General features: G+C 35.8%; 2 protein-coding genes across 2 annotated transcripts; one reads left to right on the forward strand and one right to left on the reverse strand.

Annotated features, from left to right (window-relative positions):
- Positions 1-8,652: 8,652 nt before the first annotated feature.
- Positions 8,653-21,310, forward strand: adgrg11 (adhesion G protein-coupled receptor G11; the record flags this gene model as incomplete). Its single annotated transcript, XM_084737088.1, has 12 exons — positions 8,653-8,749; positions 8,975-9,140; positions 11,222-11,384; positions 13,164-13,298; positions 13,405-13,515; positions 13,611-13,647; positions 14,785-14,885; positions 15,012-15,133; positions 17,966-18,234; positions 18,324-18,417; positions 18,496-18,779; positions 19,581-21,310. Coding segments are annotated over 12 exons (1,725 nt in total), but the record flags the coding sequence as incomplete, so codon positions are not given.
- A 156-nt stretch (positions 21,311-21,466) lies between these two features.
- Positions 21,467-24,735, reverse strand: knstrn (kinetochore localized astrin (SPAG5) binding protein). Its single transcript, XM_084737923.1, has 9 exons — positions 24,644-24,735; positions 24,229-24,294; positions 23,980-24,115; positions 23,474-23,503; positions 23,293-23,392; positions 22,986-23,100; positions 22,845-22,906; positions 21,794-21,868; positions 21,467-21,685 (listed from the first exon to the last, which is right to left on the reverse strand). Exons 2-9 carry the CDS (start codon positions 24,248-24,250, stop codon positions 21,557-21,559), a joined length of 669 nt encoding a protein of 222 aa, XP_084594049.1. The 5' UTR covers positions 24,251-24,294; positions 24,644-24,735; the 3' UTR covers positions 21,467-21,556.
- Positions 24,736-26,284: the final 1,549 nt, after the last annotated feature.

The following is a 26,284-nucleotide window of genomic DNA, read 5'->3' on the forward strand; positions in this document are numbered from 1 at the left end:
TTTTTTTATTTATTTATTTATTTATTTTGACAATACAAACATTAAAATTGGAATACAACGTGTTTCTCTTCTTAGTGGCCAAAAACAGACGATTGAAGTTTTAAACTTTCTATTTCATACCACAAAAAATAAAATCATGAGAAAACGTAAACAACAAATTCTGAGACATAATGTGATCATTTACAAGACAAGAATGTGCAGTTGCCAGTGTTGTTTTATCCCAGGCTAAAACATCTTTGGAAATTTACTCTAATGTGATTTTAGACATGGCAAAACAGGGCCTGTCATCTGCAGAAGTCTCACTGCACGCAAGTGAGCCGTCATTTGCAAAAAGCCAGCCGTTACTTGGATTTTGATGTGCGTCTATGCATGCGGTTACAGTACCTGTGCCCGGAGAGGCCACAAAGGAAGAAATAGCAATACTTTCTCTCATTATATTACACATCATGATTCAGTGAATGTGACATCACCAAATAAGTCCTAATATCATAAATCTGTTTGAAAGTTAAAGGGAAAGTCAGCTCAAACTACATTACACCATTCATAATTTCCTTTGAACTGTCATTGTTTTTTTAATTTAACAGGTTTGTTCAACAAGAAAAATATGCTATAAAATAATTTGAGCTGACTTTCTGTCATGGTTTGGGTTTTTGTTGCTTTAACTTCCTGTCTGTCTGTTTTCCCACTCTTTTTGATCCCTGATTATTTTCTCTGTTCTTGATTGCCCTCATCTGTGTCTTGTTATCCTCTCCTTCCTTGGTGCATTTAATCTTGCATCTCTATCTTCTTAATTGCTGGTTCGGCCTTGTTGATTTATCTGAGCTCCCAGTGTTTTTCTTGTGTACCTTTTTATTTGGACTAAATGGTTTTTTCATTAAACTTTTGCACGTCCACTCCTGTTTAACTCTACATTTCGGAAATTTTCAGGTTAACATTTTGACACTTTCCCTCATATTCCCCTTCATATTCTCAAAAACAATGAAATAACCACAAATCTCAGGCTTTTTAAAAATAGAAACATGTAAATCAAGCCATTTTTAAAATCTTTTTCTCGACACCTTGTATTTCTTTTTTTTTATTATCTTAAAATGAAAATCAAATAACCACGTTTTTTGTTTTTTTTTAAATGCCGTTTTCTGAAAGGAAAATCTAAAGACTAAAACATACACTGATCTTACAGTGATACTCAATGTATTTGTGGTGTCGTATGAGAGCCAGAAAAGCTAACTGGTTGCTCGCTGTAGCTTCATAATCAACACAAAGTATTTTCAGTCTTCTCCTCTAACTCTTAGTGAGAATGTGGATGAGCATATTTCACAAAATGTCTTTCCTTTAAATATAAAGCCACCTCAGAGGAAGATGTTTTTTTCTTTTTTGTGGTCAACTACAAAGAAATATTATTTTGTATTGGGTTTTAATAGTTTATGTTTGAAAATGAGAATTTGTATGATTGTGTATCAGCTGTTTCTGCTGTAAAATGAGACGTTTGAGCAGACTGCTGTGGAAAAGCCACTGTGAGTCATGAAAAAAATATAATTGCAAATTATCTTCACGTCCCGCTTCTCTTATCCACTTGATGCTATAAATAGTTCAACAGTTAGATCTTATCGGTTTCAGGTGAGTTTACCACAACATTTTTCAACAGTAGACAGAAGTGGAAATGAACCAACGTAAGCCATGTTGGAAACATTGCAAATGCTTGTGATAATGTGGAGTGTGTGCGTGTGTGTGTGTGTGTGTGTGTGTGTGTGTGTGTGTGTGTGTGTGTGTGTGTGTTTGCAAAAGAGTGATTCAGTGAACTTAAAATTTATAGGCACTAACTTTTTAAATTAAAACAAATAGTTAATTGTTACAGGATGTTTAAATGGGATGCTTTGCATTCATGCTACCATCAAGCCCACATGCTAAAGCAGTAATGGCTGCTTGGGGAGGGGATATTTTTAACGGTTATCATTTATTAATTGTGTGCATGGGATACTTTTCAAACTCAAGGTCAAAAGAAGTGTGGGTCAAGTGTGATGTCAGTTTTTGGCTCACAAAGCCTGCACTGCAGGAGCAGCCATGTACACATGCCACAGCTGTGACAGTGACTGAACCCCTATGTGACACATGCACAGATAGACCCCCGGCTGATGAATTAAATTTTAAAGTTTTTTTTATTTAAGATTTGATAATTGTAATTTTACTGCACAGATGAATGAGATACGAGAAAAGACCACAGCTTCTCCATCACTCGATATTGATGTTAAAAGTGCAGCTATTTTCAGACGTACTAAAAATAAGAGCCTGATAAAATCTGTGGCCAGGTACTACAAACCTCAGCTCTGTAGCATCTACACAGCCTCTAAAGCTGCAGAAGGTCCCCACGCTTTGGCAGCCTTCTATTATTATTGCCCCAGTAGTTAAGAGTAACACCCCTGAAGTGTTCTGTCCAGGGTTGCTGTCTCTCCCCTCTTCTAATTATAGGAACAGTCACGTCTTACAGTTTGCTGATGATCCTGTTCTTGTTAGCCTTCTTGAAGAACAGGATCATAGGCCGGATGTGGGTGATATTGTGGTTTGAAAAGTGCCAGTAAAATCTCAGGGAGGAGTCAGATCAAGCTTGTGGTCATTTATAACAACTCAACTCAACTCAGCTTTATTATTTATATAGCATCTTTCATACAAGCATGCAGCCTAAAGTGCTTCACATAGCAAGATTAAAACAACAGACAGGAAACAAATAAAAACAAGCAAAGAATGATAAAAATCCAAATAAATCAAAATGATTTTTTTTTTTTTTTTTAAATGCAAGAACTGAATTACAACAATACAACAATAAAATGAAAGTTATTAGAATCAAGTAAAAGGAACACCAAAGAATATATATTTTAAAAAAAAGCAGAAGGCAGTCTCACCAGTACGTTTGTGGGACACATTAGGAATATTTAAAAGAAAAGCAGTGGAGGACCTCAGTGATCTGGCTGGAACATAAAATGAAAGAAGATCCCGAATGTATGGAGGAACAAGGTCATTCAAAGCTTTATAAACGAGTAAAATAGCTTTAAAATCAATTCTAAAAGCAATGGGTAGCCAGTGAAGTGTTTTAAGAAGTGGAGTAATCTGATCAGTTTTCTTTGTTTTGGTTAAAACTCTGGCTGCAGCATTTTGCACCAGCTGTAGTTTCTGTAATGACTTTTTGGGAAGACTGGTAAAAAGTGAATTGCAGTAGTCTAAATGGCAAGATATAAAAGTGTGGATGAGAATTTCTGCATCCTTCTGAGTTATAAAAAGGCCGGATTTTAGCAATATTTCTAAGATAAAAACAAATGAAGTTTATATTATGTTGTTAAAATGAGAATTAAAATTTAAATCTAAAATCACTCCTAAATGTGTGATGCTGCTTTTAATCTGTCCGTTAAGACCACCACTGAGTGCAGTTTTTCTCTTTCTGAATTTGGTCCAAGTAAAAGAATCTTTCCTCGTTTAGCTTTAAAAAGTTCTTGCTCATCCAAACATTAATGTCAGTGAGACAGGAGATAAGTGTGTGTAGTGCACTGGGATTACTTGGTGAGACAGAAATGTACAACTGTGTGTCGTCAGCATAAAAATGGTAATTAACACGGTGGTAATTAATGATATTTCCAAGTGGAAGCATATATAATGAAAACAAAATTGGTCCGTGGATGCTTCCCTGAGGGACACCATAATCCATAGAATACGTGTGTGACACATCATCACCTGAACTGACAAAAAACTGTCTACCTGTTAAATAAGACCGAAACCAGGCCAGTACACAGTCAGAAAGACCCACCGATTTATCTAGTCTGTCAATCAAAATTTTGTGATCAGTTGTATCGAACGCTGCACTAAGATCTAAGAGTAAAAGGACAGCCACATTGTTTGCATCAGCAATAATTCTTAAGTCATTTACAACTTTCAGTAGTGCTGTCTCAGTGCCATTGTTTGCTCGATAACCTGACTGAAGCTTTTCTAAAATGCCGTTGTTGACAGGCAGGTACTTAGGAGGGCTAATGCTATATTGGTCTGTCAGGACCAGTCAGGGAGTCTGAGCTGCTGCCCTCGGGTTGCCGTTTCAGGGCACCTGTTCGCAGGACTAAAAGATTCCATACCTCTTTCATTCCAAGTGCTATAGATATACTCAATAGCAGCACCTTGTCTGCAGTCCTTGCACTATGATTTAGCACACCTGCACTTTTGCATTCTTGCATTTTTGTACTTGACATGAAATTTCCATTCCCTGTAAGTAGTCTGTGTTTTTTATCTCACAGTTTGTATTTATTGTTGTTGCTGTTGTTGATGATGTTGCTCTTTTGTATCACGTTTTCGTGTAAACTCTTGCTGCACAACAAATTTCCCTGAGGGGGCAATAACCCAACCTAACTTAACCTAACTTAACCTAAAGACTGTGTGTACTTTTTCCACTTCCTCTGGATGGTGACAGAGATGTGAAATCAGCCCTGCCCAAGACTGGCTCTAGATAATGTTATTTTATTTGGGCTGTTTTGCATATTGTTATGTGCTATTTGTGTGTTACATTTTCAGGAACTGATGATTTGCAAGACAAACTTTGTGCAGCGGCCAACTATGCAAAGTCACTTTGGCAACATGTTCATCTCATCAAAAGGTTCAGTTCTTGTTTAGTGCTTCTGTTCGGTGCTTTGACGCAACTTCAGCCAGAGAAGGGTAAGAATCTTTGTCTGATAATCTCTTATAGAAAGCAGAAAAGTACTTTGGAGCAATTTTGTTTTTTGTTTTTGTTTTTTCATCTACTGTAGCGGCGACTGGATCACACATCCTGACTTGAGTTTTAATGCCATCAACAGAACATGAACTGGACAACTTGGGTTTTGTTTGTGGGACTTCTGTGGGTTTGTAAGTAGACACAATCTTCATGTACTTAAGTCTGATCAGAGCTTTTTAACAAGTGCCTGTATGTCATATTGTGTTATAGCGGAAACCTCTCAGTCTGATTACATCTGTCCAGGTCAAGTTTATTACCATAAGTGGATGATTATTATCACCACATTGTTTTGTTTTTCTTTAATTCTTTCTTTATGTCATGCAGACGTAAAGCAAAGTTCAAAATAAGTTCTCTTCTTTGTCCAGCCTGTCTCCTAGACATAAATGAGCTCAATTTAAGACAAATATGAGACTTTTACCAATTTTGCATACTTCTTAAAATGTTCTCTTTTTATGTCTTACTGCGCTGATCTTAAATTTGTCTTAAATAATCATCCTTTGAGATTAACAGTGAGATCTAAAAAGAAGAATCTGTTGTCTTAAATGAGATCTTAGATTTGTCTCAGTGGTCAAATTAAACCCCAGAGACGCCTATGAAATCAGCGAAAGATCTGCTTTTCTTTTTTTCCCTCCTTCTTTCTTCAAATGGGGAGTTTGAGGAGAAACAGATGAGACTTCAATGAGCTTAAAATAAGAATTTCATTTATTTCTCATAAGACAAAGAAAAGATGATTGTGAGAAACAAAATTTTCTCATTGACATGAATATAAACTAATTAAACAGGCAGCTTCACTATTTTTCCACCACCAAGGACGCATTCAAGGGGTCATTATGTGACTTTTCTGTCTCCATCATCAAGCAAACTGTTCTTTGTTTAAGTAGACTACACAAGGTAGCCTGAGCAGTAAGAAGTTTATGGCAGTTTTTAGTTTTTCAGTGAGAGAAAATAGCCTTTTTTTCCCCTGTCATGATGGCAAATTATCATGGGAGTAAATAATAATTAAAAAAAGAATTGCTGCATTGCATTTGTATTGGAATGATTCTGTCTCAAGCTTTTTTATCTATATGGCTTTTGTTGCATTTTAATATTGGCTGCTAACTTGGCCAGGTCTCTGTTGTAAAAGAGATTTTCAGTCTCAATGGGACTTCCTGATTAAAAGGATAGTTCACTCAAATAAAAATGGTGGGTGGCTTGGTTTTTTACATTTGAAAACTGGTCACCATTCATTTACACTGTTTGGGAAATTCTGCAACACTGTTTTCCTGTGAAACTCCAGCGGTGTTTTGTGGACTAAAAACCTAAACCCTTCAATCGGCATGAGGGTGAGAAGATAACGACTGAATTTTCATTTTTTGGGTGAACTATCCCTTTAAATAAAGGCAAAATAAAATAAAAATGTGCATTTGATCACAATAACAGTGAAGAGGTTTTCACTGCATTTTCTCAAGGAATAACATTTTTTGGGGACAAATATAACTAAAGAGAGATCTACTATGTTCGATATAATGTGTAAAAATATTGTGATGAGATTATGGCATTTTTAACTTGTTATCTGATGTGATTAAGGTATTTTAGGCCAAGGAATGACAAAAAAATCCAATGGTCGCACACTCAGATACTGTTTGAAACAACAAAAGAACAAGTATCTGGTCCCTGATAACTTCAATGGCTTCATCACGTCACAAAATCATTGGATTGGTGAGTCAAAAGTATACTAAACATTTTAATTTAAATTGTTGATTTGATCATGAGCTATAGGAAGTATTTCATTTCAAGCATACCCGACCTTTAGCCCTGCAGCTCTAACCACCAATGAGTCATCAGTCTAGACTAAATGACCAGGTCAGATTCCTTGTGCATCAGTTAAACTACTGCAAATCATTCTGATTTTATCATTTGTAGACGTTACATTTTGTTTCCAAGTAATTCTGTTTTTTGGGAAACTGCTGTAAAATATTGTGTAAAAGTATCCAAGAGATGTAGGAGTATTATGAAACTACTACCTAACATATAAAGACTGCATTCTTTATCTCTTAGCAGCGAATGGTTGCATTGTTTTTCTGAAGACAAATGCAACAGGACAACGTGAGTACAACCTAATTGTTATACTCACAGAATACAGATTTTTATTTTTATTTTTATTTGCATCAGCATTTCAACAAAATTAAAATCTAACTGTATTTCTGTTTTGAATTAACAGAAGATTTGGACAAATGGTGGCCTAAATTGGCGAAAAATGGTGATGATTATCTACTGCAAATTTCAAAAGTACATAAATCTCATAACTGGCATCTGTGTATCCTGGCCGGGAGGAAGTGCAATGCAACAATATCTGACATCACAGGTGACAACACATATATGAATTTCACATTTCATATTTTCCGATGTCATTTTTCCAACATTTTAGAACCACAAAATGAAATTCTATTTGCCTTCACTGTGTTTATCATACAGTGAACCAGTGCAGATGGAACACAAGTTGGAAAATATGTTTGTTTGTTTATGTGCGTCTATGTGTGTATGTGTGTGTGTGTGTGTGTGTGTGTGTGTGTGTGTGATTTGGATGAAAAAATGTAAAACCACACCTTTACTTGAAAGATACAAACCTAAAGGTTGATTATTTATTTTTGTTCATTTAAATTTCTTAAAATCCAGATTCAAGGACTCTCAGTGACACTTCCTATGGTAAGCCTATTTCTTTTATAGTTCAGTCTTTAAAAATGAAATGAAAACACTAATAAAATATGATATTTGTGCTTAACTCAGAAACATGTTATTTAGTATACAAAAATAAGGTTTAGAATGTCCCACACATAATTTGTCTAATTCAGTAAGCCACGACTGCACCACTGTCTGTCTGCACTTGAACCTACCAGAAGTACTTTCTTTACACTAGAAATTATTAGTATTGGCGAGAAGGTAGACATCTCTACAACCAGCATCTCCAAAACTCTGCAGCTCACACCAAAATTAAAAAAAAAAAATGTAGATGTATAACTAGCACTACAGGCCAGGGGAAAAATATGTATTTTCGATTATGGGGTGAACTGTCCCTTTAACATTCTTTCACCGTCACTACAACAAGCTGCTGCTTTGGCTAATGCAAGTAGCTAATGTTAGCTGATGCTTGTAAACGTAAATCTGAAGAAAGGAAAACTGGACTCTGTTGAAAAGGCCGAAATAAAATGTATTCTTTTAGTGACTGAAAGTAATTTGTTTGTGACTTTTAAGTTATAATTTATTTTCTAATATGCTAAATACATAAAAACCACCAGTTTGTTGCAGTTGTGTACAGTATAGTCATATGAATGCGAAATCTGGAAATTATCATTGGACCAACGTGATGTCAGTATTGTACCCTGGTTGTTGATTGGTTAGTGGGGAAGTCCTTTTGTTGGAACATCATTTTACATGTTTTGGACAATTACATGGCATATAAAAAAACAAAAAAAACAAAGTGCATCAAGATGATATAAGAGATCCCATCTTCCAGACTGCCCTCTGTGTGGATCTTATAAATGATACTGAGATTTTCTAATATTTTCATCCCCCTCCTGCTTTTAAAAAAAGTGAGGAGGAGCAGCCTCCCCTGTGCTACACTGTGGTTAGCTAATGTCGCTAACGGTTATCTAACACCCATCAAAATGATCAAACCCACTATAAGAGTAAGTAAGAAACTTTAGGATGAAAAAGTCGTGTAAGGTGAGACGTAGAGTTGACAAGAAGCAAACAGTCATGCAGTTCACACAGTAACTTACACAATTAGACAATGTTATTAAACATTAATTCAGAAATTTAATTTAGAAGTATCTTATTCACTTTTTCACCAATTTAATAAAGTCAATTAAATCATATCATATCATGTCCAACTTGGCTCATCTTTCTTCTTTACTGTGGATGGGTGCTAAATTCTGATTCCATCAACAGGAGAGTGCGAGATAAAATGCGTGGAAACATCCATATGTCAAACAACTAGCTACGATGAAAGCTACTGCAGCAGCAACGGTGAGTTCTCTTAAGATAAGCAAAAATTAACGTGTAAATATTGCTTCTGCAGCTCTCCCAACTTTGATAATTTCTTTCTTTTTTTCCTGACGTGAGTGTGCAACACTGGCTTTAATAAGCACAGACTGTTAGTATGTTTTACAGATGTTTTCCCTGGTGAATGGATGGAATTACAAAGATGAAAAATGCTGGCTTGAGATAAAATTAGATGTTCCTTTCTTTCAGCTCCCTCTGTCAAAAACAGGTTCATCATCAACATCACGGCAACAAATAATACCTGTTTAAACTGTGATAATCCAGTGAAAAAGCCTGAGGAGGAGCTTAGTGCCGACGAACTCAATATAACAATAACAGTGTCTGAAGAAGAAGAAATCAGCTCCGCCGTTGCTGTGTAAGACCTGCTCCATGAATTTATTACAGGAATAGTTAGAACTTTGGGGAAGTATATGTGTGAGATTTGATGACAAATAAATGAAATAAATTAAACTACACTATGCATATTTACTTTCTTGCTGAGAGTGACAAGAAAGAATTAATATCAATGTGATGCTTCAGCAAGAAGGTGATTAGCTAAAGCTGTTTATAGGCATCATCTGCGATATGAAGCAAAAGCTCATAATTTATGTGCTCACACTGTACGGTTCGATCGTCAAGCCATGACCTGAACGCTCGCATGGTACGTGTAAATATAAAATAAAACTTCTCACCTGCCGATAATTTGTCCCCTGGTTCTATCTACCTGCTATAAAGTTCTATCTGTGTTCTGAGTGGTCTTGCGATATTGAACGTTCAATGTTTTTGTATTCCGAATCGCAAAATTATATATATATATATATATATAAAACAAGCCTCTTTCATACATGAAAATGACAGACACCTTACGTGTACTCTAAACGTACAATATGGAAATTTGTAAATTGTTTTTTTGGGAGTATGTCAAATGTGGATAGAAACGTCTAATCCTAAGAACTCATTTTCTGTTTGGAAAAAAACATGAAAAGAAGCAGTGATTTTCAAGGATGAAAAATAGTTTACTCTTAATTTGTTTTAAACTGTAAAATTAGCGTTGCAACATTTTGATGAGGTTTTGTTTCATGTCAGAAATGTTGATTCTGAACACCAAATGTCTTTTTTTGTGTGGAAAGGGAAAGGAAAGAAAATGATTAATGAAATTAGTATTTATCTTGTGATTAAGACCCCATCAATTCAAATGTACACTATTTAAATACCTTTAAGGCTTAATATTTTTAAAATTTAAGATTTAAATTTTAAGATTTAAGAATCAGCTGTTGAGTTAACAGTTGAGTTTAAACATAGGCATTCCCATTAAGAACAGCTGTATAAATACAAGTTCAGCCTTCCAAATCATTTTAGATCTTGCCAAGGAGTTTATTTTTATTGTTAGCTACCATGCTAGCCAGCTAACACGAGGTTCCCAATGTTAGTCTTGGCAGCCAGGGTGGGAATCTTTTTTAAAAATGTGAACCTCTACCAGCCCCTGACAGATAATTGTTCAAATTTACCGGCTACTTAAGAGATAATCATCATTTTGAAATCACTTACTAGCATTTGTCTCGTGACTGCTGCTAATTTCTCACCCTGCTGGTAGCTAATGCTAACATTAAGAGCAAGCACTACATGAAATGTTTGGAATTTTTGAAGTCTATAACATTTATCTCATTCACAAGCAAAAACCTAAGTCTGTCCTCTAGTGCTTGCCTATAAGTGCTAGCATTAGCTGCAGGCTAACATTAGAAAGCTAGCATTAGCTGGCTAACAATAGCTTTCAAAAAATGTAAACTCCTCAGCAAAATCGAAAACAACTTAAAAAAAATAAACTTACATTTGTACAGCTGTCCTTCACAATACCATCAAAAAAATCCTCAGTCTTAGTATTTCTTCTAAATATTGCGTTGTGTAACATTTTCTCATCTTCTTCTCTGCTCCTGTCACTGTTACCGAGCTGCGTAGCTGTCTTACAACTCCCATGACACCCGCTTGGTAACATGTTGTTTTACATCTTGTTTCTTTGATTTGCACATGAGCAGAAATGCAAAATTTGCCTGGAAACTTCACAGTGTTGACAAAACTCCAGGAAGTCACTGCTCCCTGCTGTCGTTCATCAAGAAACTGTCACAGCACGAAATTCCCTGTAAAACCACAAAGCTTTACATTCCTGTATGTGCACTCATTTAAGAACTTTAGAGATAACATTAGACTGATAGTTCCTGGCTACCTGTTTGTCCCTACTTTCAGCCTTTGAGCTAAGCTAAGCTAATCACCTCTATACTTACTGAAGCGCACAGACATGAGAGTGGTATTGGTCTTCTCATCGACCTCAAACTATTTATTTTTTACTTTTTGAAAAATTTGAAAAACTATTTTAAAAAATATATATTAAAGTACTGATTATGGACTTGCAAGCATGATACCTTGTCTGTAAGATATGAATATTCTTCCATCTGTCAACAGGGAAGTCATGACTAAAATGGCTAACCTTGCCGCCTCCATTAACGGGTCTTCAGCTGCCATTACTTTGGGAGAAGGAATTGAGGGTGTCTTAGTGAGAGAAACGGAGCCCGAGGATGTGCACGAAGTCTCCTTTGCCTATGTGTCTCCAGACACAAGCATCAATGTGGGTGCATTACTTTTATTTGACCTTCATGCATGTGATTTGTCAGTGGAATAACAATACAGTTCTTGTTACAGAGCTTAGAATAACAGTATGTTTTTGGAAGTGTTGAGTATCTCAGCCCACTGCTAACTTGAGAGTGATGAAATAAGTTGTCTATGTGAATGTTAAGAATACCCAGAGGAAAGGAAAAGTTCAAAATAAGGTTTCATCTTTGTTTAGCCTGTCTCCTAGACATAATGAGCTCAATTTAAGACCAATATGAGACTTGAACATTTTCTCATACTTCTTAAATTTGGCTCCTGAGAAATAGTCTCAGCCTGAGACTAATTTGAGCCCAACTGAAGATTGTAAAATGTTATTTTTTGTCTCACTGCACTGATCTTAAATTTGTTTTTAATAATTAGCTGTTGAGATCACAGTGTGATCTAAAAGAAAACTCAGTTGTCTTAAATGAGATCTTAAATTTGTCTCAGTTGTTGCTCCATACAGTCATCAGGGAGAAATCTTTGGGACACCTCACCAAAATATCTCCTGCTTTTCTTTTGATTTGGCTCATTAAACTCCTGAAGGGGGATTTAAGGAGAAACAGATGAGATTTCAGTGAGCTCGAAATAAAAATCTAATTTATTTTTTATAAGGCAAAGAAAAGACAATTGTGAGAAACAGAATTTTCATTCATCTCAACAAGTGGCTTCTCATTTGGAAGCCACTTGTTTTTGTTCATCATTTTGGGAAATACCATATACTGTATATTAAATAGTGGATGAAGATTCCACATCTGAAAAATTAAGCCAATACAAAAGTGCCTTAAACTTTCATTCTTTCTAATGGCCAGCAGGAGGCGACGCCTGCTAATGAGTTTATGATATCAAACACTTAAAGGCTTCCTCTTTACAGCATGGTGTCAACTGTGTAAATAATGGTCCCATTTTGAGTAAAATAGACGATAAATGTTTTAGGGTGTGGCCACAATGTGTAGTCTCAATGAGTCCGCCCAGTGCAACACACAGGGCTCCCGAAAATCTGATCAAATTGTCAAACTAGACAGTCCTAATCAAATATCAATCAAGAATCTCTTACTGCATCACCTATGTCTTGCCTATAATGTTTTTAGAAACAGGTTTTAGTGAACTGTTCAGCTGTAATACAAGAAAGATTGCGACCAGGCAGAAAAACCCAGAAAACCCCCATAATGCCAAACTGGAGGCCTCATAATGGTAGTCCACAAACCAATGGATGGTTCACACTTGGGAAATATTTATTGTATTGTTTGTTTTCTTTCCAAGATTGATGTGAAATAAGTAAGGGACAATGTCCAGAGAGCAGGTTATTGTGAAATAAAATCCAACAGGCTGGTGCAGGAATCACCCTAAAGGGACTTATTTCATAATAATGACCTGCTCGCTGTATGTTATCCTGCTTATTACAAAGCTACTCACTTAAAAAAATCAATAATTTGACACAAAACTATTCCAGAGTCTGATCAGGACTGCGTCCAGAGCAGTGGTCTGGACTTCATAGTAATGGTCGGCTTAAATTAACTGGTCAGAATCGAGTATTTGGAAGGGCAGGGTGAGGCAAGCAGTATTCAGTAGGTTGCAGTCTACAACCTCACCACTAGATGCCACTAAATCCTACGCAACTAATTTTCCCAAATGCAAAGTATTTCAGGGATTATAATTGGACCCAGTTAAAGTGAATAGTGTCATAATTCTTTTGACTTTAAAACTGCACTGTACGGTGAGTTTGACAACACACTTGTTATGTTCTTTCCTGCAGATTGTAGAAAACAGAGACAGTCTGGCTGCATTTTCAAGATCTGTTACAGTGCCAAAAGAAGCATTTAAAAAATCTGTCAGTATGAACATTAGTATACCATTTGCATCTGTTTTCCGATTCATCAATATGTCCAAGGTAAAAAAAAAAAACAACATCTCAGTTTCACCTTCAAAAATATTATAGATACATTTTACATATTTGATCAAGTTCCTAATGTGTAGTTGTTCCATTTTTATTTCAGGATGAGATGAACAGCACCGTTTTAGGTAATGAGGTGTTAGCCGTTGAAATGGGAGCCACGATCATGAATCTCACAGACAAAATAAACATCAATTTCCGAGATATGAAATATGTAAGTAAAACAAAAAAAAGTGCATTTTTAAGTGTATTATATGCACTAACTTGGATGGTAAACTTTTTAATGCAGTTCTGTTGTTTTGTTTACAGAAAGGAATTCCATCTTGTCAATCATGGAATGGTGAAGGTAATTTGCAAGTTGATCAAAGATATTGCTTTAAAAATGCAAGATAAAATTTTGGATTGATTTCTTTCTCTCACTGATATTTATTGTGTTACATCCAATTTAATGTTCCTGCGTTAAAAGGTTGGATAGCACTTTATTCGTGTTTTTATTTGTGCGTGTATTAGACTGACTACAGCTGTGACTGTTGTGATTAAGTCTCATCTGGGGCAATTATGTCATTTTTATGACAACTTAATATTTAATAATACAAAAATGTGTTTGTTATGAAACCTTGACATTAACCAAGACAACAACATATTTGTTATAACAACTTGACATTAACAAAGATGACTATGTCTTGTCATTAACCAAGACAACATAACCTGTCAGTATCTTTGTTATAACAACTTGACATCAAACAAGACATCAATGTCTTTGTTATAACAACTTGCCATCATCCAAGAAAACATAACCTGTCACAGACATATCATAGCAGGCCTAATTATCAAATTCAAAGAAACTATTTAGCTTAACGTGTAAACATCAAACTGTCACATGTGGTTGGTTATGACATCGGCTCTTATGAGACCATTATAAGTGTGTGATGAATATTCTCCTTAGTTTTTGACAGTGAAGCAAATGCAAGCTGCAGTTGCCAGCTTTTAGTGGTTAGCCTACTTTAGCCACAATTAAAGCTAGCTATCTGTATATCAGCACACTGTAAATCACTCCGGCACTGTACTCTGTCGTCAAATTGGCCTTATAACATTTACTGACATCTTTATGGTAAGTCCATTGGCGCCATAGGAAGTGAGGTCAGGGGAATAATTAATGGTACTGTTATAAAAGCATTAACAGTATAATAAAACTCTTTATTTGAGGTAAAAGAAAATATTCATGAGACCATTATAAAATAATTCGAGAGTGTAACAGCAGTACAAGGTCCAGATTGTGGGATTTATGCTGATTTATTGGCAGGAAATGGCAGAAATTGAACTATTGTCTTTACCAACACTAGGTTTTGGCCAACAAAGTAAATACTACAGGCATGAAAAGTGCCAGATTTTCCCTTTTAGGTCTTGTTGTTGTTCCTCAATCAAATGCACTCACAAACCCTCCAGTTTCAGCTCTGCACTGTTTGATGTTCCTGTCTTTTAGGAAGCCGACCAAACTGGACTGGTGACGGATGTCTGACTATACAAAATGGGGACAACATTACATGCCAGTGTTCGCATCTGACATTTTTTGCTATCTTATTGGTGTGTTTTACTTCTCTTGTAATGTTTTTATGATATACATTCACGTTGCAACACAAATATTTGGACATTCCTCTATAATACCATCTTGGCTGATTGCACTGTGGTCTGTGCTTTTGCTCTTTGCAGGCTCCTCTTAATGAAACCCTTTCTAGTTCTGACCTGAACACCCTCACCACCCTCACCCAAGTTGGCTGCGGGTTGTCCATGTTCTTCCTCAGCATCGTCATCTTCATGCACTTCCTTTTGAGGTAAGAATAACAGAACTTTGTCTCTATATTTAGTTTCAGGTTATTTTTTTTCCGTGAAACGGCTGGGAAAGAACAAGAACCCTTTTTGATTTGATGTCAAATCAAACATCCAATCTTGAAAAATAAAACTGTGATCACAAAAAAGTGTGTAAAGTGTCACCATTATTAGTCAAAATTCTGTTCCAAAGTGTTATTCACACAAGTAAGGATAATATTCTGGTGTAGAATTAATAAATAATTATTAGATAATGTATCAGTTATCCTATAATTAATGAATAATTTATCTCTGTTGGCCTAAAATTAGTAAAAATCTAAATACACAGAGTGGTACTGAACTTGGACTAAGTATATCCACCATGTGTAAGTCTTTTACTCAGGTTGTTAAAACCACCAGATTTGAGCAAAAAAAATACTGAGGTCATGTTTATATGTAAGTCCATTTCTACCTGTACGATTAAAAAATATCCTGTAAGTAATTATAATGTCAAACTTTATCAAAATAATGACTAAACTATCTAAAAATGATGAATTAGTTTGTGAAAATAATGAGAAATGATATCAAAATAATGACGTAGTGTCTCAAAATATTGTCACAACTTAGGTCACTATTTTGAGAATGTTCCTGTTTTTGTTTTTGTTTGTTTTTTTGGTTTGTTTTTTAAATACTAAGCCATTCTGAGAAAGTTTCTAAATATTTTGCATTGTTTTGAAAGTCTAGGTCATTATTTTGAGATAGTGAGTCATTATTTTTAAATGATATGTCATTATTTTGAAAATCTAAGTCATCGTTTTTAAACAATGTCATTATTTAGAGAAAATTTCTCATTATTTTGAGATACTAAGTCATTATTTTGAAATACTAAGTAATTATTTTAAGAAACTTTATAATTATTTTGAGATAATATGTCATAATTTTGAGAAGGTTTCTCATTTTAATTTCTTACAGGATCTTTTTTTTTTTTATCACACTGACAGAAACAGACTTCCATGATGTAGAGATTTGATTATTCAAGTAACTGCAAGTGAAGTGTTGTCATTATGTCGTCATACATACTGAGATCTTCCTGGTGGAAAAACAGAATTCGAGAGAAGTCTGAAGTCAGAGGAAATAAATAAAAAGAGGAGAAGGCAAGTGGCAAAGAGTGCAGTAGCGTAAAACGTGAAGGTTATGTCCCACAAGTAAACCAAGAAACATCCCTGGTAGCCATGTTGTTCCACAGCGGTTAATGTGGTGAGATTTCATGTAAATAACCCTGCTTTCCAGAACAGCACAACACTGTGGCAAGTATAATATCAGAACATTTGCAATAAGGAAATGAGACTGTTGAATAGTAGCTTCATTGTAAGAATGCTATGGAAATAAGTTCGATATGTACTCGGTGATAGCTTTATGAAAATGTCTGTCCTCATCTTATATCATCACAGGAATAGTTTAAAGCCAGTGTTGAACTTTGCTTTGCATTTTGCAGCTTTGCAACACTATTTATAAAATAGGGAAACACAGGTTTATGTAATTGTACATATTACTTAAGTTTTGAATAGACTTATTAATTTATCTGTAGACAACACAGGGTTGAGAACTTTTATTTCCCTTTTTTATTAGTCACAAAAACGTCATTATATATAAAAGTTATATACAGCAAATTGAAGAAATAAAGTCTAAATATAAAAAAACCAAATATTTTTCATGGTGGAGTGCTGAAGGTTAATTAAAGGGACAGTCATTATCTACTTTGATTTTAGTTTTGTTAACCGCAAAACACTGCTGGAGTTTCACAGGAAAACAGTGTTGCAGAATCTCACAAACAATGGAAGTGAATGATGACCATTTTTAAAAAAGAAAAGACAACTGAAAAAAACATAAATTGCCTCCATACTGCTCATCTGGTGTCCCGACATGCATTTGGACACAATTACAACACATATATCCAGTTCAGATCGTGTGCATGTGAACGTGGCTCCAAGCTAAAGAGCTACAGTGAAGATTTGGGCTAAAGATACGGTGTGAATATCATTTTTAGTCAACTTGATATGTTGGGGTCTTAGAGAACTTGGATTACATCAGACAAGCAGTATGGAGGTGTTTTATGTTTTTATTCAGTTGCTGGTTGCCATTCACTTCCATTGTTTGCAAGATTCTTCTATGCTGTTTTCCTGTGAAACTCCAGCAGTGTTTTGTGGACTGAAAACCTAAACCTGACCTTCATTCAGCATGAGGGTGAGTAGATAGTGACTGAATTTTTATTTTTGGGTGAACTATCCCTTTAATTAGTCTCACAGCCGCACACAGGGAAGAAGCTGCCCTGTAGCGTCGTGGCACAGCGGCGGGTACTTCTGTATGTCTTGCCAGTGGGCAGCAGAGTACACAGCCTGTGGCTGAGGTAGATTCTTTTACATTATTTTTTGGGGCTATTTATCTTTTTTTTTTTTTTGGATAGTGGCAGCTGAAGGTATGATGGTGGGGGTGACAACAAATAGGCCGCAGACAGGAATTGAACCAGCGACTGCTGCAGAGCTGCAAAGGACCAATGGCCTCAGTATTTGGGGCACACATTCTACCAAATGAGTGTTCCCCTGAAAAGCGTTTTTAACAGCGGCTGTTGCTGCTGATGTGTATTTAAAGATGTAATCCTGTTAAATAATCTCCATTTTTGCTAAATGTAACTGTAATCTGATTGTGATTTTTTTTTATGTAACTACAGTTACTTTTTTTGTCTCCAAGTTACATAATCCCGTTACTCCCCATGCCTGGTTATTTCAGAGCTTTCTTTACCTGTCTTTGCGCTATACTCTCTCTAAACATAGTATGACTTTTGTGTTCATCTCTCACAGGAGGTCCAAGGCCAGTACAGCCACAAAGATTCTCATCCACCTCGTGACAGCCATGTTCCTGCTCAACTTCTCTTTCCTGATCAACAACTTTGTGGCGAACCTGAAGAACTCTGTGGGCTGTAAGATCATGGCGGCTGCCATGCACTACTTCATGTTGGCCACGTTCACTTGGTTTGCCGCACAGGCCTTCCACCTCTGTCTGCAGCTGTACGTGGGAGGCAAAATTGTAATCCGTCACTACATACTCAAAGTCTCTGTTACCAGCTGGGGTGAGTGCACACGATTACATCATTTCTGGTGTTTGACATCATTTTGGACAGGACATTTGCAATTCAAATTAATTTTCTCCATTTTCCAGTGCTTCCAGGTGTAGTTGGGACTGTCCTGCTCATCATAGGAAAATATGGTGAACAAGTCATTCACACTGATGACACTCAGGAAAGCGTGACCATGTGAGTCTGTGGATTCTATCTTTTACTATCATACAGTAGTGTTCCCCTTCCTTTACTGACATGTTTTTCTGTTCCTAGGTGCTGGATAACAGACAGCGACGTCCACTACGTTGTCAACATAGGCTACTATGCGATGGTCTTCCTCTTCACCTTCACTACCTTCATCATCATACTGTCCTGGCTCTTCTGTCTCAAGAAAACCAGCGCAGGCAATGGACAAATTGACAGAGGTGGCAAAAGCATCGTGACCGTCCTGGGACTGTGTTGCATGCTGGGTATCACGTGGGGTTTTGCCTTCTTCGCCCACGGTGTCCTCCGGATCCCCGCCTACTACATTTTCACGGTCCTCAACTCTTTCCAAGGTATCTGCAACTATGATCAGCCTGGATACGATCTAAATAATAATGTTTCAGTTTATTGCTGTTTTATGTTCAGTGCTCATGCAGACAACAGATAAAGCTGCTTTGATTATTATTTTTATATTAACAACAGACGCAAGCAAAAGTGGCCCAAATTTATCGCTCAGATGTGACTCAGGTCTGTTCTTTTCATGACGCTTTGAACAGCACAAGTCACATGGAATCTGATCCTTTCAATTCTGACTTTCAAATGTGTTTCTAAATCATTTTTTGCGACTTCAGAACTTTTATGCTTGGAGTGTCTTCCTTCATGGGTCTTGTGGAAAAGACCTGACAGTAGTTAAAAGTAGCCCCTGTGAAATTTTGGATGAAATCTGTTTCTGTGAAGCCACTGGTTATGTGCTGGCTTTCACTGCACAAACTATGTAATTGTGATTGTTTTGACTGATACTGCAATTGCGATATAATTTGCGATATTAGAGGTAATGATCATTTTTACATCTTTATTCTTATTTTGATTGAAAAACATGTTAAAATGACAATGGCGTGATTTTTTTTTTTTGCAGGAATCTGCACCAAATGAAGATGTTTTTTAAGTCTAGAATCTGATTTGTAGGACAGGACATCTCTGCCTCATGACATTCATTAATTTAAAAGTTTTTTGAGACACATTTTGCACACACTGCATTGCAGCTCTGGCTAAAACATGGAGTAATATTTTGAAATTGAATGATGGTCTTGGTACATTATTATTCCCCCATCAACTGCATTAAAACCTTCCTGTCCTTTTTCTTTGCCTGGCAGGTTTCTTCCTGTTCATCTACTACTACAACACCAGCCACTCAGGAGAGGCCAGCAGTGGTGGGAGTGGACAAACAAACCTGAACAGCAGCATCAGCACTCTTAAAACCCACTTGGACAGCACCAATAACCCCTACATCCAAAAATAAATCCTCTGAAGAGCAATGTACTTAAGAATGATAAAAGGACAGTGGTGGAAGAAATACTCATATTTCTATTTTACTTAAAGGAGAAATATGTAATATATTTACTGGAATACATCATAAAATGAAAGGTTGACTACCAAAGCCGTAGTGTCCTTTGAAATTTCTATTCCAGCCTGTAACTTGTGTTTTTGTTTTCCCGTTTCACATTAATCAGAGTTCAACTTAATGCTGAACATTCACTGAATGAGTGTCTGTTTATGAGTCATAAGAAATCCTTAATTATCTTTTGGAAGTTGATGTTTATAACGGGAAAACAACTTGCTCACTTTAACCATAGATCGTATATTAAATAGGATTTCAGCCCATTTAATTTACCGTCTATGACTCCAACTCGCTCTGTGGACTGCTGTTTTTGGATGCACAGCTGTTACATATTACTCCTTTAAGTAAAAGTACACAAGTATCCGCAGCAAGATATACTTAAAGTACCACAAGTAAAAGCACTCATCATGCAGAAAGGTCAGTTTCATAATAATTTCTTTTATGTAAGTATATTATAATTAGGAATTAATTATAAATCATAATTTATTAATAATCATAGTAAGTTTATTTACATTGCACTTTTTAAAACAGGGTTGCAAAATGCTTTACAAGACAGGAATAAAAATGGTAGACAGTGATTAAAAAAATTATATCAAAGGAAAACAGCATCATACAAAAACGTTATATGACAAAAAGTGAAATAAACCTTATAAAATGATTAAAAAGAAGAAAAAAACATAAAAACCCATAAAAGTGCGTTTATAAAAATATGTTTTTTAAAAGAGATTTAAAAGAGGATAGAGTTTGCCAGTCTGAGGCCTTTGGTCCTCAGCCTGGAGAGTCAAATTATAATTTGTATTAACAATCTGAATCTACAAAGTAAATAAAGTTGTCAAATAAATGTAGGGGGGTAAAAAAGCACATTATTGGCTCCCACTATAAGTGTAAAGTAGCAAGAAATAGAAATATTCAGTTACACAAGTACAAGCTTTCTAACATTATAATAGGCGTCTATCCTGACATATTTATTGATAGTTATTGGTGTAAACTGCTTTAATGCTACATTTAGTTAATTGTAGGACCAGAATTTGGTTTTCATGTCACTCTGAGAATCAGAAAAGGCTGTATGTTTCATGCATTTAATGACTGAGATGTTTTTTTTAATGAAACAATGAATTATATTTCTGATAGAAAAAAAAGTTAATATTTAAAGGTCAGATGTGTTATTTTCTGTTTATGTGAGGCTTTTATCATTCTGTATCTTCTGTATCATTCAAAGTACGGATGTTTTAGCATCAAAGCGCCATTTTCCAAAGCCCTTCTGTAAACAGTTTCCCACACAACAGATGTAGGTTCCTGCACAATGACATTTGTACATACAAATCCCTTTAGTGTTTCAAACTACATCACCACTTTCTGCCAGCAGCTGAGTGGATGTTTCAATTTGAAAAACGTTTAAAATAATTCAGACGGACTCACCCTTTAATAACATTTAACCTGAAGCTTTTGAATGTTTCACCACATTTTCAGGACCCTCTAATCTAAAATCTCTATATATGTTTAGTTGTAAAAAATAAAGTTTCACCTCAAACAGGATATTTATAATTGTAAATGAGGTGACAAAGCTAAAATATTGTACATCCTGTTTATTGTGTTTTAAAGCACATTTTGACTGTTAGAAATATGAGGAGAGACGGGGAATTTGAGGCAATAAGAATCCTTTATTCACTTTCAGTCACAATAATATTAAAACACACATTATGCATTAATATACACAATTATCATACACTTTTACAACAAGAGAGCCTCTGCTTCCTTGAGAGCTTTTTCCATTTCAGCAGCCTCCTGGGAAAAGTTTTCCCTTTCCTGCATCATGTGTTCTCGTGCTTTAGAGAGTTCTGTCATCGTTGTTTGGATTTCCTATAAATTTGTAAAATTAGGGACATTTTAAAATACGCTCAAATCGACTACAACAAAAAGAGCAAAGTTACATCGTTTAATGCAAAAGTATAAAGGAGCGCGACTCACCTCTAGCCGAGCACGTTGCTGTGATGCGATGTCTCCGAACGCTTTTAATTCATGCAGAAGATTTGTGGAGACACTCTGAAAGAGACAATTAAAGTTATGTTTATTAGACAGCACTGCCTGTTAGGGGTTGACTGATTTGTTCGATGCCAATATTTAGAGAGCAAGACAGCCAGTGATTGACATATAACTGAAAAAAGTCATGTATAATACGATTATTTTATGCACATTACAGCCTAATATACATGGTTATATTAGCCAGGAACATATTGTTTTAGATGTATTTTTTGAAAAAATAGTGAAATACAAAAATATAACAGATTAAGCTGTGGATTTCAGAATATGGCTAGTATTTACAGGAGATTCAACTGCATTATTTTTTATTCCATAACTATATTTATTGTTGATATCTCTATCTTTATCTGCTGTTTTTGTTAGTTCATGTAAATGTTTGATTCATTCATGTTTTTGTATTTAAATATATCTTCTTTTTTAAATCTCTTTTTATGTTGAGCACTTGGAGTTGCATTTTATATATTTGTGCTATATAAATAAAAAATGATTGATATACATTATACCATATGTTAAAGGCTACTCAGTAACAGTTTTACATTAGATTTGCTGTCATGTAGGATGGGAGACATGTTGACTGAGGAAATTTAGGCGAACGTTTACAGCAGGACGCCTGAGAGTTACAGTAAAAGGCTCAAAGTTAATTTTTCATCAAAATTCAGAACGGGGAGCGTTAACATCATTCCACAACAACAACACTGAGATGTGTCTTCAGACATTTTTGTTTATTGGCCTTGTGAGTACTGCCAATGACAGCCAAGAGCCTGTAACCCTTTACGTTTAGGATACAAGTATAATGTAGATCAAAATTATTTCACAACGGGTAACATTTGTTTCTCAATTTTCTTGAACAAATTAATAAGTGTGTATGTTTCTACTGTAGTTTCACCTATTTTCCAGTTTGTAGTTATTTGTGTGAAAGCATATGACAAATATAACATGACTGTACATATAACATTAAATTGAATTAAAATATATATACCATGACTTCTTTTCTTTGATCTTCATTTTGTTGTGCAGCTTCTCCAAACCTTTCTCCTAAAACTGAGAGTCAAAGAAATTTTATGTTATTTTCTATCAAGACATAACAAGCGCATTTTCAAGAATGGGGACACATATTTACCTGGGTCTATTTTGTTTGCGACCAGGAGAACATGACAGTCCTTCAGGTTTTTCTGTATCCCTGTATTCTCCTTCTCAAGTTCACTTAACTGCATCTCCAACTCAGCTGCTCTTTGCTGCAAAATGACAAGGACTTTAGTAAAGCAACATAGATTCTAACAGAATAAGGTGAAAAGAAAGAAAGAAATTACTAACAGGAACTAACAGGAACCTGAATGATGCATTGCAAAAATTAACACTTGAATATACATAATAGTACTTAGTTACATTACAATCTTACAAGTACTTTATTAGAAGGTTTTCTGCACCTGTGTGTCTGTGAGGTGTTTCTGCAGTTCCTCATTGGTGGCCATCAAATGCTGATTTTGCTCCTTGAGCTCCGCCTGTTGTCCATACCTGGTGGAGACCCTGTGAAATGTGCAACATTAAGTTGTGAACAAAAGACTGAAGCTCATATGTTCACAATGTGCAATATAAAATATGACTTACCCCTTGTGAACTTTGGGAGCAACATTTTTTCTGGAAGACAAATGTGGAAAAAAAAATTCAGCAGCTGTGAAGCAAACATACGGAGTGGCACACGTCGGGGCTTATAATGCTTTACAGTAAAGAACGCACATGAGATGAAAGGAAATTATCAGACACTAGTGCGCGCAGGACTTTAAGGATGGAGAACTCACTTTACAATGTGGATGTTTCCGATTCACACAAGTCACCAAAACTGATGTGAAAAAAGTGACATTCAGCAAAAAGGGAGTCGTTTGCATTCCTGGAGCTGCTGAGTTTTGGAGACATCAGCTGCAAAGATGCCTGTCTTCACTTACCATCTAGGTCCATCATATTTGTGAGAAGGATGACTTCTCTACAGGCAGTGTCTCCAAAATTCTCTGGAGTCTCTTTCTAAAACTGTCTAGATGAATAAATAGCAGAGCAGAGGAAAAAAAATATTTGGGGATGAACTGCCCCTTCAGTAGTGTTGATTCACAGTTTCTTACCTGGACACATTTTCTTTTTGAGATTTGAGAATACCATCTGATTTTTGGGCAGCATTTGCTGTTGAGGATACAGTTGCTGTGTCTTTGGATTCAAGTTTATGACCTGTTTTCTTTGTTTCTGCAGGTAACTGCGCACCTGGAAAACACATAAGATTGTTAATGAGACATCTGCTTTGTTTGGCCTCATGAAATTAAGATACCCATCAATTTAATAACCAACAGGGTGCAAAAACGGCTAATTATGCTCACCTCTTGGGATTTTTGAAGACATCACTCTATCTTCAGTGAATATAATGCCAGTGATGACAAAAGCACCTGTAAAAAGAAATAGAGTGATTAATTACGTTTAGTTTATCCTGGATATCTTTACAGAACCACTATAATTTAACAAGGTATGCTCTTTTCAAACATATTTTTTATTAAAGATTCAATTGCTAAATCATGGATTGCCAGATCCTATGTATTTGTTATTACGCGCAACTAAAAACTGACAGCTTTTGAACGGAGTTTGGTGCGATTTCCCAAATACAACAAGCCTTTCACCAAAGTAAGATAACAAGCGTCTTGTTTGCTTAGCTTAGGTGCAAGTTAATCGTTAAACATGACTGAAACGTACTATTAACGCGTGTTAGACATGGTTTAATAAGACAAAATTAACGCCTACCTTTTGTGGACGCGTTAAATATGAGATTTGTCAACAGTCAAAACTGAGCCGCAGGAATTCAAAAACGTCCCGCCCTCTGTGGTCTATTCCGGTTTGTTTACGTTATTTCCGGTTTGGATAACACTACTTTTCGCTATCTCTGGTCGTCATATGGTGTGTATTTTTTGATTAAGTTGAACTAAGTGTCATGTGCATTTTTGTTAACAATATTTTGTTGAGTTAAATTTACTGTAGTAACCGAAATAACAAGAGGAATCGAGAAACTAGCCCAAACTGCTCGTGTGTTGATAGGAACCCTAGATTGGCGAAAATCTCGCGATATTTGTACGAATTGTTTCTTCATTATGCACGTTTTACCGACTAATTATGCTTTATAACGGGGTAACGCCGTGCTTAATGTGTTAGGATTTGTGAAATTATGGTTATGGACAAAAAACTCTCCGTCAGGGTTAGGGAAATGGATGTGATAAATTTTTACTCTCGCGAGATCTCTCGACCAACGAAACCCATAGGCTGGAGTGCACTGCGCATGCGTGGAGGCGGCTAAATTCAAAACTCAAGACGTTAGCATCGAGGCTCGTTGACGTTAGCTGTAGTCTGCAGGTTCCAAAAATAAGCGTCATGAAAACAATTTAAAGTTAGTTTACCACTTATAACACAACCGTGTCCGTTGTGAAACGTGAGGAATTAGTTCATAACAACAACAAGGTATGCACTGTAATGTTTCTTTGATATTCATCTCTTTTCTTCTTTATATAGTAAATGGCACGCGAAGATGAACGTTAGTGTTAACAAAATAAATGCATTAAGGTAAATGTTTAATACTTGCTAGCTAGCGAAGTCAGTAATCATCCGCTTTTTCTGAAATGAATGATTTTTTGGTAAAATGTGTTTTGCAGAGGAATAGGTAGCGTTTGTTGACAAAGGGGAAATCCACAACCAGCTCACCTCGCCCTTAATAGTTACCGTATTACGCTGAATACATGGTTTAATTAAAACCCTCAGCTGTAATATAGAAAAACATGTAAGTAGCTCGGCCATCCTCTGTTCATCCAGTCCCATATTTCCCCAGTATCACTGAGACGCAACACCTTCTTAACAGAGACTGAGTGTCGGGCAGTTTGTAGTTTATTTTCATGCCATGCACAGGGTTTCTGCAGGTCCTTTAAAAGGCTTAAAATCCACTTACCTGAACTTTAGGCTTAAAATGGCTTGAATGCGATTTTGACTGGTCTTAAAAGTTTAATTACTAAGTTAACATTACTGTTTTAAATTTTGGAAAAAAAAAAAAAAAAAAAAAACATTGATCACGCTGTAACAACTACAAAACAAAATCAACATTGAACCAAAAAATATTCAAGTAAGCAGAATGAATTCATGAATTCACAATGGTCTGAAAAAAAAAGTATTTCAAAAGTAGGGTTGCATCATATTGCGATTATTCTGACTGAAATTGTGATATGCAGTTAAAATTAGTGGGAATGATAATTTTTGCTTCACAGTTTTAATTTTTACTACTTCAAAATCTTGGTGATGTTTGTTGGCATCTGTAATCGGACTGCAACTAAGAATTGTTTTCATAATCGTTATTTTCTCAATTGATAGTTGGTTGCCTATCAAATGTCAGAAAGTGGTGAAAAA

This window comes from Lutjanus erythropterus, chromosome 15 (assembly GCF_056507025.1).
Source record: "Lutjanus erythropterus isolate fLutEry1 chromosome 15, fLutEry1.hap2, whole genome shotgun sequence".
Lineage (NCBI taxonomy): Eukaryota > Metazoa > Chordata > Actinopteri > Lutjaniformes > Lutjanidae > Lutjanus > Lutjanus erythropterus.

Coding starts and splice junctions, on each gene's coding strand:
- knstrn (XM_084737923.1), bottom strand. CDS start 24,250: ATGTCTTCAAAAATCCCAAGAG. Junction 23,101..23,292: donor AACACCTCACAGACACACAG/GTGCAGAAAACC, acceptor GTCATTTTGCAG/CAAAGAGCAGCTGAGTTGGA. Junction 21,686..21,793: donor AGCAACGTGCTCGGCTAGAG/GTGAGTCGCGCT, acceptor ACAAATTTATAG/GAAATCCAAACAACGATGAC.